The 18,343-nt window shown below is 55.3% G+C and overlaps 1 protein-coding gene across 2 annotated transcripts; it reads left to right on the top strand.

Annotated features, from left to right (window-relative positions):
• Positions 1–1,833: 1,833 nt before the first annotated feature.
• Positions 1,834–9,217, top strand: FOXJ1 (forkhead box J1). Of its 2 annotated transcripts, none has more exons than XM_063352466.1 (3): positions 1,834–1,888; positions 3,023–3,588; positions 6,370–9,217. In XM_063352466.1, the coding sequence occupies exons 2-3, from the start codon at positions 3,088–3,090 to the stop codon at positions 7,168–7,170; spliced, it is 1,302 nt and encodes a 433-aa protein (XP_063208536.1). In that variant the 5' UTR covers positions 1,834–1,888; positions 3,023–3,087; the 3' UTR covers positions 7,171–9,217. The 2 variants fall into 2 exon arrangements, with proteins under 2 accessions (XP_063208536.1, XP_063208537.1); XM_063352467.1 differs by lacking the exon at positions 1,834–1,888 and adding an exon at positions 2,439–2,530.
• Positions 9,218–18,343: the final 9,126 nt, after the last annotated feature.

The raw sequence follows: 18,343 nt of genomic DNA, 5'->3' as shown, positions 1-18,343 counted from the left end.
GATTTTCTAAATGCTTCCCAAGGTCCTTCTAACCCACCTGACCCAACCATCCTAAATCCTGCCTCCTCTGAGCCCTGCTGGGATGGAGAAGGTGCAAATGCAGGAAAAACCTGGGCTGGGGTAGTGGCATCTCCCCAGCATGGCCAGGCAGATGGCACAAGCTCAGCGGCCCCCGACACTGCTGGGATGGATGAGGATACCCAGAGGGGACCTTTTCTGGAGGAGAAGAGGGAGAGGAGGAGCGCTGAGGAGTTGGGTGCTCTCATGCAGGAGAAATCCCTCCTGAGACGGAGGACTCGTGCTGGGGCCTTGAAGGTGAGGAGGGCTGTAAGGGCGGGTTGTAATTTGGTTTTAATGGAGGAGGCCGATGCACTGTGAGGGGCAGCACCTTGAAGCCGTGGATGGAGGGAGGGCTTGCGGATGGTCAGATCCTGCAAAGGGGGAGGATGGAAGAATTGAGGCCTGAAGTGCTTTGCCCCAGGCTGTTCAGGAAAGCCCAGGGCTGTGCTGGAGATCAGCCCTGGAGCACTCGCTGCCTTTGGGTGTGTTTTTGCAGGGGCGGGTCCTGCTCCAGAGGGAGCTGAGCTGTTAGCAAGGGCAGAAAACTGAGGTTTGGGGTTGTTTTCTGGGTATAGGTCCGCTGAAAAGCAAAATATAAATTTCCGCTCCCCTGGGAGCTGCCTCCTCCACACCCAGTCCCAGCATCTGTCACCTCACAGCCTGCGGCCACTGGGGACGGACACGAGCAAAGGGGCACCTGCCTGTGTCCTGGGGAGAGGGTTTGACCCCCCCCCAACTTGCCTCACCAAATCCTGGCAGGATCCTGGCTGGAAAATCCTTCACTGTACCCACCACTTCAGGCAGCAGCGACCCTCGAGATCGGGTCTGGCCTCTCACCTGCCCCTTTCTCTCAAATGTCCTTCCCCCGTGGGGCAGGCACAGGAGGAGTGCTCGGTGTTTAAACCTCCCCGAGGCACCCCAAAGCCCCCCCTCTGCGCCGTGGGGTGAAAGCAAACAGGCTTCCCTTGGGTTTCACAGCTGCTCTCAGCCCCCTTGGTCAGGGAGTGTGAGGGGGTCCCTCACTGCTCTCTGTTAAATCCCTTGGGCTGGCAGTGGGGGGGTGTCAGGGATTTCTTACAGGGGCACAGGGCTCTGATGCTTTTAATTACATAAAGGCAGACCCCACTCTTTGATCTGGGGGTCTACCAGCCCCTCCTGCCTCCTCGTGCTTTGCCCTAATTGCTGTGGGCTCCTCAAGGGTCCAAAGTGGAGTTTGGGGGGGGTCACAGGTAGGAGGAAAGGGCTGGGGTTGCCCCTGTGCGAGCCCGGGGTGGGGAGCAGGACACAGGTTTTGGGGTTTGCTGGGGCTGGGTTTGTCCCCGGGCGTGGGGTACGGCGGGGTCCACCCGGGTACCACAACCCCGCCCGTCCAACACCTTCAGCCGCCCCCATCCCCACGCCGGGGGGTCCGTCCCCAAATGGCCAGGTCTCGGCCCAAACTGGCAGGTACCCGCCCATTCCCCATGGCAACGGGAGGACCAATGGCAGGCCCGGAAGCTGTTTACGGGGCGGAGCGTTGCCGTGGCAACGCGTGAAGCCTCTCGGAGCAGCTACTTAATAGCGGCCCCCGGGCGGCCGGCAAATCACGGCGGCTCGGCGGGCAGGGCCTGGCACCGGGGCCATCCCTCGCCCGGAGGGGGGAGAGCACCAATCCCCCCCAGCCCCGCTATCTCCAGTGCCAGGCCTTTTCGGCTTTTTTTTTTTTTTCCTTTTTTTTTTTTTTATTCCCCTTTTTTTTTTTTCTTGCCCCGCGCCCCCCCCCGTTTTTTTCCAGAAGCTTCTTGCTCTCTCGTGAACTTTGGGAGTTTGGGGACGTCGCCGGGACGGGGTAAGGGACGGCGGCGGTGGCGGAAAGCAGCGGGGAGCGGGGGGGGTCGCCGGTGGGGGGGCGACTGGACAGGACCGCGGGACGCAGAACCGCCGGGAGCTCGGCTTGCTTGGGCTGTCAGGGGCGGCAGGTTTGCACGGGGGTGGCGTTTATTGTTATTTTTATTGTTATTTTTACTCTTTTTATTCCCCCTGCCCCCCCACCCCCACCCCAGCTTCCCGAGCGTTTCTGGGATGTCCCTCGCTGCGGCCACGGGCGCTGGGTGGTGACACCGGGGACCAGGCATCTGAACGAGCTGTCGCTACCCCTGTGCCTTATTTTTTTGGGGGGGGAAAAGCTTGTTTTGTGGGAGCGGGGCAGGTGGATCAGCCCCGCTCCCCCCCCCCCCCCCCCCCCGCGCGACTGTTGAGCCCCGGCATCTTTCAAACGGTGGAACCCCCGGTGCAGCCGCCGGTGCGGGGCTTGGGGCACTCGGCGCAGGGCTCCTCGGACTCTGGGGGGGATTGGAGGGGGACCTCTCTCTTCGCCCCCCCAAAAAAAAACTACGGGATATAGGGTTTACAGCCCCAGCAGCAAAGCCAAGAAGCCGCGTCCCCAGCCCCGGGAATAACCGAAGGCTGAATTCACCGGCACGGAGTGAGGGTGGGTCTGTGCCCCCCCCAACTCCGGGTTGTTTTAGGGGTGCTGGGTGAAGGGAGGAGCAGAAAGAGCATGAAACCCAGAGAAGCTGGTAGTGCGGGGGGGAACTTTAACATATTTTGTCGAGGTGGTGTTGGATTCTGAGATTTTTGTCCAACTAGCAGTGGGTGGGAGAAACATCCTCGCTTTGTGGGATGAATTTTGGGTTTTTGAGGGTTTTTTTATTGTATTTTTTTAATTCTTCCTTCAGCTGAAGGCTTGCTGGGCAACACTGGTCCTGCAGGGTTTGGGTGACACTGGGGTGTAGGGGTTTGAGGGAATTTCCCTGAGATTCAGGGCTGCTAAAGCACCCCGGGGGTGGCACTCGGGCTCCGATGTGCGGCACCCCAGGGATGGGTCACCCAGAGGCACTGGGAGCACCCAGGCCCAGCCCTGCTCCGGTGCTGGAGAGCGGCTGTGTCTCAGGAAGGCTCAACCATCTCCCTGTTGTTGCAGGATCTGCCCCGTCCCCCTCCTTCCCCTTGACGCGTACCCCGCAAGAGCTGCTGCTGCGCCAAGGCATGGCTGAGGGGTGGCCGAGCTGCCTGCAGGCAGCGAAGGACAGAAGGCAGACAGGCAGCATGAGGTACTCGGAACTGGACGACAGCCTGACCAGCCTCATGTGGCTGCAGGACTTCTCAATCATCAACGCCAGCATGGGCAAGTCCTCCTACTGCCCCAGCGGCCCGGACCCTCACGACTGTCACAGGATCCCCAGCTTTGCCGCCCCGTGCTCGCCCCTGGCCGCCGACCCGGCGTGCATGGGCATGCCCCACACTCCCTGCAAGCCCATCTCCTCTTCCACCTCGAGGACGGCACACCACTCCGTGGCCATGCACCCTCAGCTCACTGAGGACATCGACTACAAGACCAACCCGCACATCAAGCCGCCTTATTCCTACGCCACCCTCATCTGCATGGCGATGGAAGCCAGCAAGAAGCCCAAAATCACCCTCGCCGCCATCTACAAGTGGATTACCGACAACTTCTGCTACTTCCGACATGCTGATCCCACCTGGCAGGTAGGAGATTTGGACACCTCTTGCCTTGTCCCCTCTCCCCACAGGGCTGGGGAGGGCTTTCCACAGCCTCCACCTTGTAAGGCAAGGTCCCACAGGGATGCTGGATCCCACTGGGAGGAAAGTGGCACCGTCACCGGTGGGGAAGGGCTGTAACAGGAAAGAGCTGGGGTGTGCAGAAATGCCACGGCCTCGAGGGTGGCAGAGGGAAGAAGCCATTATGGGGGAGACCCCAGGGCCATTTTGGGAGCAGGGAGTTACCTGTTGGTCTGATGGTTTCTGCGGCTCTTGGTTCTGGGGAGAAGGTGTCTTTATCCCTGGCTTCACCTTTCTGGAGCTCTTGTGGAGTCCTGCATCCCTCAGGGCTGAGCACACATGAAACGGCCAGGTCGAGTATTTCTACTGATCTCTACGGTATGTCTACTGGTGCTGAGGACCAGGCATAGGAGACGGATGGAGAGGACCGCCAGGGAGATGCCACTTGTTGGACAAATCCCTCGTTGGGGAGGTGCAGAGCAGAAATGCTGCTGCTTTCCAAGCAGGGCAGAGGGCAGGTCTCCCGTCCCCTTGGACAAGCGAAGGAGGCTCCATCGCTGTGATGAGCTGGTGAGGCCTTAGAGGGAAGCCCAAGAGAGGTCAATTAGGGCTGCTGTCCCCAGCTAGCACGAGCGTGTCCCTGGGGGGTAGGGGACAGCCCTCAGGCTCACCAGCTGTGAGGACAGCCTGAAGCACAGGGGCTTTTCCCAGCCACCTTGGCTCACTGCCCTCCTCCATCAAGCAAGGGGACCTCCGGTATGTGAGGCTTTCTAGGATGTAGCAGGGCAGGAGGTTATTGGGTGGCTCGGGTTATTCCCAGCCCAAATCCGCAGTGTGCCAGCGATCCCGACGGCAGTGTCCACCCAGGCAGGGCTGGGCAACACCCTGCCCAGGCATTCCCCATCTTCTCCCTGGGCAGGTGGGTCTCCAGCAGCTCTTGAAGTCCATCACAGGGAAGGGAACCCCCTCATCCCCCTCCAGGGCAACCTGGGTCCCCCAGCCTCCCCTGTGCTGGGGGGGACCCACAGGAGCGATTCGGGAGGAGGAGCTGTGTGCCAGCGTGTTGACTTTCTCCTGCGAGCTCACAGCTGGATAATCACCACGTTTTTAATTAAATGTGTTTATTAAAAAAAGAAAGAAGGTTTTCAATCCCTCTCTGCAGAGATGCAGGGGGTTCACGGGATTGTTGCAGACAGGAATGATAAATATGTTAACCGGCCGGGTAATAATGGAGGGCAGCCCGTGCTGAATGAAGTTTGGGATGGGGAGGGGAGACGGGGAGCAGAGAATTCAGCTTGCAAGTCTCTGACCCTTGTAAAACTTTGTTAAACTGTAAATTTGGAGTTACCACAGCCTGGATTGTTTGCAGAGATATCTGTGTTCCTGCTGCTTCTTTCTTCTTCTTTTTCTTTTTCTTTTTTCCTTTCTTTTTTTCCTTTTTCTGTTTCTTTTTTTTTTCTTTTCTTTTTTCCTTTCTTTTTTTTTTTCTTTCTTTCTTTCTTTTCGAGGTTGTGTTCTCATCCCCTATCCCGATTCCCGTACGTGAAGACAGCCTGGAAAGGTCATGCCACCCGTACTCCGGGGGGAGATGGATATATTCCTGTGGGAGCTGAGTGCTTTGGAGAGGAGCCAACACACCCAAGGAGCTTCAGCCCAGAGGAGGGTTTTGTTGTGTGTGTATGTGTGTGTGTGCGCGCGTGTTTTTCAACAGCTCTAAGCATTCAAGCCTTGTTTTTCCTATTCGGCACTACAGATTATGGATGAATAAGCATAAAGATATCCAGGCAACATTAAAAAAAAAAAAAACCTCTACCATATCCAATCTCTTAATACAGTCTTGGCTTTGTGGAGTCCAACGCCGGGTTATTTACCCAATAACTGAGTTTCCTTTCTGATTATTCACATCACTCCAGGCACATTCAGGGTTTCAGAACAGCTCGACGGGAGCAGAAACTCCTCTTTTTCTTTTTTTCCCCTTCCCCCCCCAGCTCATTTGAGTGGTGGTTGATGAAGATGCAGTGATTTCACCCCAAGTTTCCCCAGGCCAGGAGGCACCTCTGAGGACACACAGGGCTGCAGTGGGGCAGCCCATGTGTCTCTTGGGTTTTGCCCGCCTGGTTTGTGTCAGCCTGGCCGCGGGGAGGCATGGTGCCTATTTTTTGGCCAAATATTTTCCCCTCACCCCTAGCAATAGGCACAGATGGACTGGGGGATGTGAGGAGGGTCCTGATGATGCTGTCCTCCACGGTGCTGCCGTGTGTTGCCACTTGTAACAGGGCCGTGGCACATTGGTGTAAAGACCCTCCTTGTCCTCCTTAGCCATGAAGGAGGGCCTGACTTCCTCCTTAGCTTCATGGCAAGGGCAAGTCTGGCCGGTTTCTCCCAGTGCTTCGTATGATCCAAGGCCCCATGGCCCCAATTTACAGCCAAGGAGAGTTGCCCCAAAGATTCCCGTTGGTTGGCAAGTCCTAGCTTGAACCCCTTGGCTCCTGCCACCTCTGGCTGGATTAGACAGGAGGCAAGAGAACTCTGCTGGTGACTTGGGGCGGGGGAGTTTCTGCTGGGCACGTAGCCCGGGATGTCTTCATGTTGCTGTTTCTGCTTTCTTTTTCACAAAGATCCTTGCTGAAAACGTGGTTCCCACCAGCCTCCCCACGCAGGTAGGTGCTGCGGCAGCAGACAAACATTCAGCCTTGTTTTTCTTTTTTTTTTTTTTTTTTTTTTTTTTTTTTTCTCTTTTGGGTCTAGAACTCTATCCGGCACAACCTCTCCTTGAACAAGTGCTTCATCAAGGTGCCCCGGGAGAAGGGTGAGCCAGGGAAAGGTGGGTTTTGGAAGCTTGACCCCCAATACGCCGACCGTCTCAAGAATGGTGCCTTCAAAAAGCGGAAGATGCCCCCAGTGCAGATCCACCCGGCCTTCACCAAAACAGCCCAGCAAGAAGCACGGTGTGTCACCAGCCCGTCCTCTTTGGCTTGTACCTCCAATAACATCCTCAACGTCAACACAGAGTCACAGCAGCTGCTGAAAGAGTTTGAAGAAGTCACCAGTGACCAGAACTGGAATCCAGTGGATGGCAAAGCAGGGCAGAAGCGCAAGCAGCCCTCACCCAACCGAACGGCCAAGGTGTCTCGGCTTTCCAACTCTGCCTTGCTGACCCAGGAAGAGCAGACCGAGCTGGGATCGCTGAAAGGTGACTTTGACTGGGAAGCCATCTTCAACACCAACCTGAACGGAGACTTCTCCACTTTTGAGGATCTGGAGCTCACGCCTCCCATCAGCCCCGTGACACGTGACCTGGACTTGACAGTACACGGGCACCACATCGACTGTCCCCAGGAGCAGGAGCAGGTCCTCTCTGAATCCAACCAGAACAACCTGGACTTTGACGAAACCCTCATGGCCACTTCTTTCCTGCAGCATGCCTGGGACGAAGGCACAAACGATTACCTCTCCAACTCCGTCAACGTGGAGCAGTTGTTTGAACTCAATGACGCCTCTTTGCCAGCAGACATGAGCGACTGGGGCAGTTTGGCGTCACTCTTATAAGATGCCAGTCACCATTCAAAGGCCACACAGACTTTAGTAGGATGCTCCCCCCCATGCTGCTTGGACTTACAAGGGACTTACAAGATTTTCTAGAGACAGAGACATCCACAGCGACTTTTGCCGGCTTCATCGTAAGATTATTCACAGAAACACTGGGGGGAGAAAAAAACACCACCACAGGCACTGCTTGATATATCATTAGAGGATACATCAGAATTCCATGAGTTTCCTTATGAGAAGAAATATAACACTACTTATTTTTTTACTTTTAAAGGAAGAAATGTGAACTATCATAATTTTTTTTTTCCATGGAAATGGACATGGCATATGTTCTTTCAGGGCTAAAGGAGAGCACCTGCTAAATCCCATCCAAGACATCAGATTCCTGGTGGCTTAGGACTCGATAGACTAAGTGCAATTTCCTCACCCCTTCGTCTCTCCATTTCTCTCTCTCTCTTTCCTTGTTCTGTCTAGGTTAGTTGGTAGGCATAGTGTGATAATTAGCTAGCAAGCAAATAGAGGTCCCTTCTGGATTCTCTGAGTTCAACCTCCCTCCTGACTTGTGCCTAGGGATGAAGAAAAGGTTTATAAATTCAGCATCTGCCTCTTTAGATGTTTTTATATAATCTATTATATATGATATATTCAAAGAAACCTATATTTTTAGCACTAGAATTTCTTAATAGTGGGGGGATAGGGGAAATGCAGTTTGGGAGTTGTTTTATATTTTCACTGTTTAAAGGCTTGTGTTCATTGTTCTGTAAACCAAGACCACGCGAGGGAGTATTCCTGCAGCAGCAGCAACAGGTTTCGTTAAGGATCCAGGAACTGGCCCTGGCAGAAGAGGAGCAGCAGGGACCAGGGCACTCTCAGAACTGGCTTTTGTATTTTTTTTGTACTCAGAATCCTCATTGCAGTTGCCGAAGGGTCTAGACCACCATAAACCCTCTCTGTCTTTCACCAGCTGACATAGTCCTTCTCTGTTTTGTTTTGTTTTGTTTTCTTTTGGTCTGAGGCTGTTGCTCTCTACTTCTTTTGCTCATCCATCAGGCTCCAAGTGGCTGCCAGGGCAACCCTGATTAAAGATGTGATTTTGGAGAGGAAAACACTGTGGCATGGCCATGAGCTGGTGGCGATCAGGTCACTCCACGTCGAATGCTCCCAGGTGGGACTGAGGAAGAAAGAAATCCACATTCAGGCTCCATCCAGGAGCTCAAGCCAAAGACTATACGCGCAACAGGCTCGGGGGACAGCAGCGGAGAAGGAGTCCCATCCAGCCAGGAGCAGCTCGTTAGCCAGGAGAGCCACCAGCACTGACAGAAACTGAAGCTTTGGCCCTTTGGCTCAGTACGTAGCGAGAGCGTGGCAGGATCTCTGCAAAGTAGCCCAGAAACGTTTCAGGAGCGGGGCCAAACTCTGCCGAAACTTGACTTGAAGCTCTCAAGATCTGGATTCTTCACCTCTCCTTCGCTGTAGGTTATTAGAGATAGAGTAGCCATTAGGTAGGAGTAAGTAGAAGCTGTAACTTTAGTGGTGTGTCTTAGACTTGCCGAAAAATGGAAGATTGTAAAGAGTTTCTTTTTTGGTTACAAAAGCACTTAGGACTTTTAATGTGAGCAATATAATTTAGCGAGAGTATAGTTGTAGTGTAAGAATCAATAAACAAGCCTTTAAAAAGAATAATATCAATTACCCATGGAGTAATTTGCACCCAAATTTGGTGAGAGGGTTGGAGCTGTGGAGGTGGGAGCACAAGTCCCGCATTTCCCCAGTAAAGCATGGGGCAGGCTGAGAACCAACATCTTCAGCTCATGCAAGCAGCAGAGCTGGGGCCACTGCTTTGCCCAGGTGCCAGCGTCTGAAGTCCCCTGGGCTGTCACCGCATGGCTGGGGCTGGTGTCCCAGGGCCAGGGAGCGAGGGCCATGTCTCTGGGGAGCTTTGGGGATCAACCTAGATGTTTATAACTGTATTGCTGATGCCTCTTTTTATTTGTTGTTTTTGTTATATTTTCCTGTTTGGGGGCCTCTACACTGATGCTGAAGAACTGCAGAGATATGTGTGCAATTTAACCTTTTTCATGGAAAGTTATTTACAAATTAAAAAAAAAAAAAAAGAAAAAAAATGGAGAAGAAAAAAACCCCTTTTGCCTCCTTGTTTGCCTCCAGCACCGCCTGGCTCTGTCTGCCCCTCTCGCCTGGAGGGAGGGGACACCTCACCAGCCCAGCCCTGGGTGTACACCCAGCCCTGGTACATGGGTGCTACCATTCCTCTCTGCCATGGCACAGCAGTTCCCGTGGGGAAACTGAGGCACGAACCACCACCTGTGTAGCAGTGGTTACAAATCACCTCTGCGGCTCAAAGGTGACTGCGCCTGGTATCCTAAGTCCTGGAAGCTGGTCTCAACCCCTGGAGCATCCTTCCCTGCTCCAGCAGGGAGCCCCTGAGGGTGACAAGTGTTCAAGCCCAGGCTGGACGGGGCTTTGAGCAACCTGTTCTAATGGGAGGTGTCCCTGCCCAGGGCAGGGGGTTGGGACTAGTTGATCTTTAAGGTCCCTTCCAACTCTAATCATTCTATGACATGGTGTGAGTGCCTGGGACTATCCCTCTGCTTATGCCATGTCCCCACCTGTCCCTGTAAGAAACACAAGTGGCTTTGGAGCCCTCCTGGGTGCAGGGCGGCGAGAGGAGCTGCACAGAAGCCGCAGAAACAGCCGAGCCCTCGCGAGGCCAATTACGCCTAGGAGCAGTTGGGCTCTGCCAAGGCAGGGAGGAAAAGCGGCGTAGGCTCAGCTGCTGGCGCAGGCAGGGTGGGGGGGCAGCGGGTCTGGGGACAGCGGGTTTGGGGAACCCTATGGGGAGGACAGGTTGGCTCGGGGATGTGAGGGGCTGGGGCCAGGCTGTGGGGCAATGATGCCACTTGGTATGGTGGGAGAAGCGGGCTGGAAGGGGATGCTGAAAAATGGTGGTTTGACCCCTGTTTTGTGGCTACCCAGCCCCCCGTCACATCTGAGCATCTCCAGGGATAGCGATCCCCCTCCAGACCCTGCCTGGGACTTGTCCAGCTCGATGCTTCAGATGGACCCACTCCAGGATGTCCCACCCCTCTTGCACTGGGGACCTAGCCCTTCTCATCTCCATAGCACATGAGGACTACTCTGTCACCTCTCTGGTGATCTACTGGATCCCATTATCGGCAGGCACCGCAGCAGTCAGCCCCAGAGCTGCCCCTTTGCTTTGCAGTGGTCACAGCTGCTCCCAATCCGGCCAATCTCAGTCCAAAATAAAGGCTGGGCTCCCTGCAGGGGCTGGCCTTGGCTTGTGAGTGCCTTGTGCTGGGAGGGCAGGATGCAGCCCTTGGATGAGGTAGGGTTATCCCTGTGGGGGACAGCTTTGGTGTGTCTAGGGGGGCTTTTGGAGGCAGATCTGGGCTCTCCTCTGACCTCGAGGATCATGAACTCCCAAAAGTAAAGGGGAGCCCCTGTCCTGGCTTCTCTCCGCTTCCCCCCAGTAGCGGTGACACTGGCAGGGCTGCAAAAAGCTGGCAACCCCTTCTGTTCGCCGCTTTATTTTGTTTTGCCAGGCACCACTGCATAGTTTCTGTTTTTAAACCCCCTGGAAAGAGAGGAGCCCCCAGCACCCCGACCCTGCCAGGGGACTGAAAAAAAACTACCTTGCCAGGAAAAAATATTCCAGCCCGCCGGAGCCAGTCGAGGGTTTTAAAGTGAGAAAGGATGAATATAAAGGAGGCACCAGGCAAGGCCTGAAACAACCTCGTTTTGTTCAGCTTCTGAAAGCAACAAAACCAACTTGGACGTGATTTTTTTTTTTTTCCCTCCTTTCAATGAGATGGTTTGGTGGTGGTGGGTTATTTTTTTTAAGCAGCAGCCAGGAGGAGGTGTGCAAGTGGGGGTGTTCTGGGGTGGGAGCATCATGGAGAGGGAGGACACCATGCCGCTGCCCGCACAAAGCCCGGGTGTGCTTGGGGCAAAGCCTAGTGCCAGGAGGAAGGTCGGGACCTGGCAGCACCGGGCCTGCCCGGGCTTGCCAATGGCAGCAGGGTGGCTTACAACCCGTGGCTGGGGCTGGTCCAGCCCTGCGAGCTGCTCCAGCTCACCCAGTACAGGGGTGGCGATGGGTTGGGGACCCTCGAGCTGGTGGCACTGCCCTTGTTCTATGCGTGGGCAAAGCATCGTGCACTGAAAACCCAAATCACTGCAGCCCTGATCTGGCTGTGGTTTTTGGGGCATCCCACCACTGGCACCCACCAAAGCGGGCCGGGGAAGCACCCAACTCTAAAAACTCCCTGCAAACTCAGCCATCGCAGCCCCAGCCGGGTCCTTCCCCTGCCAGTTATTAAGCACATGGCAATTATTCCTTTATTATTTATTTCTGCTATTCCTCCAGCCGTCCCCTCATCCATCATGCCTCCCTGATGGGCAAACATTGACACCTCAAACCAATCTCCCGTTCGCAGAGGGGGGAAAAAATATACACATAAGCCCTTCTTTTCTCTCCTTTTCTTGCCGTGTCTTTCTTTCCCTTCCATTGAGTGTGGGGCTGGCACGGAGCCATTCTGGCAACAGCCGGCTTTCACTTGCTAATCATCCTAAATATTGAAAATCAACGCCTAGAATAAACAGCTCAAAGATTGGGGCCATCTCTGCTCTGTTTGGAAATGCTAATCTCGCTGCCTTTTGTTTTCCTTGTGTGGATTTGGTGCTGTGCGTTTTGGAGGAGGTCACAGCTCACGGGTTCTCCCTCCACCCCCAGATTTCCCTTTTTTTTTTTTTTTTAATTTTTTTTCCCCCCCTCATCGTGAAAAATTCAGCCCATTTTAACATCCCAGACTGGGACAGTGGTGGGGGGGAGAAGGGGGAGACAGGATGGAGGAGGGTAGGGAATGGACTTGCCTTGCATAGCAATGAATGAACCTCCAAAGTTTGGGAAAAAACAGGTTTCCAAACGTGCATCCAGGAGTTCACATGGATGAGAAATCCCATGGGAACTGCACTTGGGCAGGGAGCTCCATCCCAGGTACAACAGATCTCTGCGGGGGACAGGAATGGCATCTGGGCAGCCTGGCCCCCAGGCCTGCGATGAGGGGTAGAGCTTGGGGATGGCTCAGGGACTCTCTGCCCCTGCGACACTGATTTTTAGACGGAATAAAGCTGCCATAGCAAACCCCAGACAGCCTGTGACAGACCCTGGGGCTGGACTCCAATATCTTTGCCTGAAGAGATCAGGCTGGATGCAAACACCTTTCTGCAGGGTTGTGGGGGCTCTGGGAAAGGTGGCTCTGAAAACAGAGAGGGGACAAAGACCCTTTTCTGCTTTTCCAGCTCCAACCTTGCACTTCCTAGCAGAGCCCAGTGGGACCTGTGGCATTCACACAGCTTGGATGGCTTACAGCATCCAAGGTACCCAAGGGCCTACAGGAAAGCTGGGGAGGGACGCTGGATCAGGGAGTGCAGCAATAGGGTAAGAGGTAATGGTTTTAAACTGAAGGAGGGGAGATTTAGATTAGACATTAGGAAGAAATTCTTTACTCTGAGTGTGGTGAGCCCCTGGCCCAGGTTGCCCAGAGAAGCTGTGGCTGCCCCATCCCTGGAGGGGTTCAAGGCCAGGCTGGACGGGGCTTGGAGCAACCTGGGCTGGTGGGAGGTGTCCCTGCCCAGGGCAGGGGGTGGCACTGGGTGACCTTTGAGGTCCCTTCCAACCCAAACCATTCTGTAATTTTATCTGATGGGGAAACTGAGGCAGGACAAGGCAGTACTCTGACGTGGACCAGAACCTGATTATCTAAGCAGCACTTCTATGATTCTACACCTGCACCCTCGTGTTTTTGGCTGTGTTTTTTGTCTGTGCACAGGGGGTGCACTCTCTGGCACTGGGGAGCCCATCCGGCAAAGCTCCCTGCCTGCCTCCGCGCCCCAGGGAGCCCCGGGACGGGTCAGTGGGCCATTGCCAACGGCCGTTCCCGGTGGCGCAGCCGGCACAATGCACTGGCAGGTCAGGGCTTGCCCTGCTGCAGGGGAGCGCTGGTGGCCGCTTGCCCGAGCTACAATGCAATGGCCCCTGCATAAATGCCATCACGAGGAGATGCTCAGCATATTGCCCCTTCTCCTCCTCCTCCTTGCCATCTCCCGAGTGCATGCCTGGGTCAGGGGCTGCAGCCCCTGCAGGGCTCCTGCTCCTCCAGCCCAGCCCATGCCGTGGAAAGTGGCCTCCATGGGCAGGGGGGGACACATCCAGCTCCTGCCGTGGAGGGGCTGAGCTGTCGGAGCAGCGCCAACACCGCCTCCTTCTTTGGGAAACCGCGTCATGCCGAGGTCGAAACTTGGCTGGTCTGCAAACAAGCACCGGGGCCACGGGGATTTCTTTACAAAGGCTGTTTTTTTTTGAGGTGATTTATTTCCAGGTTTGGAGCGTTAGGGCCATCCCACCTCCTGAGGTTTTTTTTTTTTTTTTTTCCACTTCCATCAGGACAGTGAGAAACTCACTTTAGAAACCCAAAGCAAACACCCTCTTTGGGTGTTTGACTCCAGGGGATGGGTCTTAAACCCCCAAAAAAAGGTACCAGCAGGGGCAGGCTGTGGGCTCTGCACCCTGCGGACACAGCCCACCCATGGGTGCTGGTGCGGGCAGAGCTGGGAATTAATGGCAGCGCGAGGGCCAGCAGGTGTATTTGGAGAATGGCCCAAGTCAGGGCAACGTGGGCATAAGCCCCGAATAGCTGGGAGTTATGGATGGTGCTGGCCAGGCTGGGTGGCATGGGGACATTGGGTGCGGAGCCCCCAGGATGCTCCCATCCTGCGTGTGGGGCTGGAGGCCAGCGCGGGCAACAGGAGGGATCGGGGGCATTACGAGCGGCGGGTGTTGACCTAGAAATCGCAAAGAATTTGGCCTGGCGTCACGCTGGCGGGCAGCATGCCAGCCTGGCAGCCGAGGGAAGTGTGGCTACGCTCTGAAACGGCGCTCCTTTTCCCTGTGCCCAGCTGGGAGAGGCGATTGCCATTTGTTCTGGGGGTTCCAAGCATTTTGGGCTCACTCGTGTCGAGGGGTGGGATGCCCATCGCACCCAGCAGAGGCATCGCTGTCTGAGTGTGAGCCGGGGTTTTGGGTTTGCTCCTTTGGGGAGTGAGTGCTCCCACCCGGCATGGGGTCGGTGACAATTCCCATTCAGGGAATGGGGAGAGCAGAATTGCAGGTGCTGGGGGAGTAACGCTCCATCCCAGTGGTTTTTCCTTACGAGACACATTAACAGGCAGGAATGTGCAAACATCCAAAGGTCGGAGCTGTGCAGTGGCAAGGCGGCTGTGGCGGCTCCAGCCCCCGGGAGTGCAGCAGGCGAAGGCAGGACCCCCGTGCCCCACTGCAGGCAGAGAGAGATGGCAGAGGAAGGTCTCCTCTGCATTGGGCTCGTTGGACCTGCACCCCTCGGTGGGCTCTGTGGCCTTGCCGAGCAGCTCCTCGCCCACCCTGGGGTCACCAAGCACATTCCTGCCGGGGGGACGGGGCCAGCTGCAGCCCTGCACGGCCTCCCCGTCCCTGTCACGTGGGGGGATGCGTGCCTGACACCGACCCTCATGGCAAACAACCCCCTTCCTTCCCCAGCAACGCAACGTAGAGAGAAAATTATCGTCCCCAGCCCAGCCCCAGCTCACGAAATACAGTGCCCTGTAGTTCCTGTCCCCATGACTAACGCTCTGGGTGCAGGCACACACATCCCACCCATCCCAAACCCAGCTGGGAATTTCAGCTCCTGCTCCAGGGAGGAGAGGAAGGGTTCGGCCATGCGTTGGGTTGGTCCCCAGTATGTGCCAGCTCCTCGGTGTCCCAAGGGGCTTGGCTGGAGGAGGGGGTCTCTGCCCTGTTCCCCCCACTCCGACGGAGTGCTAAGTAAACAGTGACGAGGGGAACCTCGTTAATCCTGGTCATTCATTTACAAAAAGCCATTTAGAGCTGGCAATGCAGGCAGTTATCAGAGCACAGGGGAGGTTTTCCCAGCAGGACCTTAATTCCCTCTGCAAATAAAGCCGGAGGGAGGGAGAGCACAGCTTGTGTCTGCGATGGATGAGGGCTTGGGGGGACTTTTGGGGCGAGCCTTTGTGGGCTGATCCCCATGAACCCCCTTCCTGCAAGGAGCAGAGGGTCGTTGAGGGATTCCCTGCTAGGCGATTGCTTGGGTGCTGTTTCAGTGCAATTGCTGCTGTGCCGCATCCTTTCCCTGGAGCAGCCAGGCTGGTGTGGTCCTTCCCAGTGCCGCACGGGAAGGACTGGGAAGCTGCAGAATCTCAAATGCCAACCCTTGTCCCACATGGACCCGTTTTTCTGGGAGCACTGCGCATCCCTATGGCACATTGTGATGCTCTGGACGCAGGTCAGGATCAAAGCAAAGCCAGTGGGGCTTGGGGACATTACCAGGGAGGCAAAGTCCGTTGGTGGATTTGGTTCCTGTCTCATCCCTTCAAGTTCATGGCCACAGTAACAGCCAGGGCACGTGCCCTGGTGCATCCTGTGCCCTGTCTGTGCATCCTGACTCCCTCTTTCAAGGCTCCCCCCTTTTAACCCCACCTGGAAGGGAAAGCTGGGGACTTCTCAGCCAGCTCAGAGCTCCTGGTTTTTCTCTCTGAAGATTAATCTGGCTAAAGATTAATTGCCTTTTCTATCCAGCTGACCCAAGGGGAGACAGAATAGGCTGCATCTGGGGAAGAGGCGAGGGCAGTGCCACCGGCGACGGTGTTCCCACGCGTTGTCGCAGCCCAGGGCACCAGCGGGTCACACCACGGGGGCACACAGCCCGGGACGGCCCTTCAGCCCATAATGAAAGTTTTGTAATTTTATGTTAATCCTGGCTCCTCCGTACTCTGATCTCTCTCCTCTCCCACATCAAATGCAAAGCCCTTTTGGAGGCTCCTGGCTGTATTAATCTTGTTTCGCCCTCGCCGCCGCATGCTGCGTGCCTCGTAGGCAGCTCCTGCGGCTCGGGGAGCGCCACTGCCTGGTCCTGTCCCCACTGTCCCCTCCGTGCAGGAGCGGGATTAACCCTGCCAGTGGGAAGCAAGGCCAGGCATAATTCATTTTTTGCAATAAAATGACTATTTTTTAAGCAGGAACTGTTCCTGGGGTGAGCAGTACTGAACCACAATGCAGGGGACAGAAAGTCCCTGCTTTGAGAGCTACTATTAATTGAATTTATCCGAATCTTGTCAAGATTACACATTTTGTGCAATGACATTCACCAGCATAAAGGCAGCCAATAGAAATGTGGATTTGGGGGATATCCGGGTCTTTCCAGTAACTCGGAGCCAAGCCCTGAGCAGGCAAAGCAAAGCCCCTCGCTGCCTCAGTTTCCCCACCTGCAAATCAGGTCATTTCTCTTTTCTGCAGCGTTTTGGGTGACCAACGCCCTGAACACCTCGTCCTCAGGGGGAAGCGACTGTCACGTCCCCACGAGCAGGAGCCACTTCCTCATGCCTGTGGCGGCAAAAACTCCCGCTGCTGAACAACGGGGCCATGACGTTGTTGGAACCCCGCAGCCTCCACACCCCAAAGGTGTCAGGCTCCGATCTCATCCCGTGTCTTGGGTTTCAAAGCACTGGATCCACCTTTGCTCAGCAAATGCTGCCAAAGGGACTCATTAGCTCCCTCATTAGTGCACCGAAGCCCCAGCTGAACATTGCACTGAGGATGCAACCCTCATTCAGCCGTGTTGGCTGCGTTTTCCACCTTCTGTGCCCACGCTGATAGTGAGCGCATCCACCTGGATGAAAATCCCTTCTCTGGGAGAAGGGAAGAAGGGGAGAAGGGAAGAGCCCCTTTTTCTCCCTGTTCCCGCTCATGGAGAGGGAAGCAAAGGGCGACTCAGCATTCCTCCACGGCCGCTGCTGAGTCACCACGTCCTCCTTTCATCCACTGCGGAGAGCGATTCCTGCCGGGGGCCCTGCGGCTGGCGGTTGGCAGGGCGGGAAGAATGGCGCGGCCGCGGCGCTCCGGCGGGAAGGCGGCGGGACTGGGATTGTCTCAGAGCTGCCGTTCTGCCGGCTGCACCCGCTGCTGGAGAAACAGCCAGCAATGAGTTGTGGGTGTGTGTTTACATCCTAAAGATCCCAGCTGTGCCTTGTGGGCTTTTGCACTGTATTTTAACACACGTTCAGACTGTAGTGTTTCTACCTTTTCTTTTTCATTTTACCAGAAATAACCCCTGCTGCTTTGATGCTTTGCATTTGACCAGCAAGCCAGTTTTTTTCTGCTGCCTCCCCTTCGATGTGGCATTGCACCTCATGTTTGCACACACTCCGGCAGTTTTTACACAATTTACTGGCAGACTGACTTCCTGGACATTTATACACTCTTTACCATTCCACCTGGCAGCTGGGACGTGGGCTGGGTGCCTCCATCCTGGCTCCCCCTCTTCTCTCTGAGGGCTCAGCCACCCCATGAGGGGGTGACGGACCATTTTTGCTGATTTTTCAGGAGATATATAGCACTATTCAGGGGAGCGCACACAATTGTTCCCCGCGCTTAGCGAGGGGAGTTTTACTTTTGGCTCTGGCTGCCCTTTGAATGAGGGGATGAGTGTTAGCAGAAAGAGCACAGATTGCTATAAAAAAAAAAAGAGATGGCTCTGGTGTACAGGGGAAAAAACCCTTCCCAATCACACCTGCCCAGTGTGGAAAAGTACAAGAGGCGCTGGGTGCTGACCCTGAACAGGGGTCTTCTCTCTTATACGCATAGGACAAGTTCCTTTTTAGCAGGTGTCCCCATAGAACACGGGCAAGCCAATGTCACACACAGAAAACACAGTGCCTTGGCCGTGCATTGCCCCTCACAGCAGCCAGAGCCTGGGCACAGCTGTTTGCAGCGTGATAAGGTGGGTTATGAAATGCGCTGAAGTTGTCGAACAAAAGAGGCCCTTTTGGGCTGTTTCAGCTCGTTTCCAGAGCCTGCGGTGGTTGACAAGGGGAAGATGGATGGGAACGGGCTGGTCCCTTCACGTGGCAGGAGCCTTGCCTCAGAGCAGCATGAGACGGCGGGAGGCTGGGACAGTCTGTACTGATAAAACCAGCTCCCTGCTCCGGGCTGGACTTGGTTTATGGGGATGCAGAGCCCCAAAACTGCCCCAGTGTGTGATAAACATAGGCTGCTCCAGGCTGGACGTGGTTTATGAGG

The sequence above is a fragment of the Chroicocephalus ridibundus genome, chromosome 14 (assembly GCF_963924245.1).
Source record: "Chroicocephalus ridibundus chromosome 14, bChrRid1.1, whole genome shotgun sequence".
Classification (NCBI taxonomy): Eukaryota; Metazoa; Chordata; class Aves; order Charadriiformes; family Laridae; genus Chroicocephalus; species Chroicocephalus ridibundus.
The sequence above is the reverse complement of the archived record's forward strand: the minus strand, read 5'-3'. Positions and strand labels throughout refer to the sequence as shown.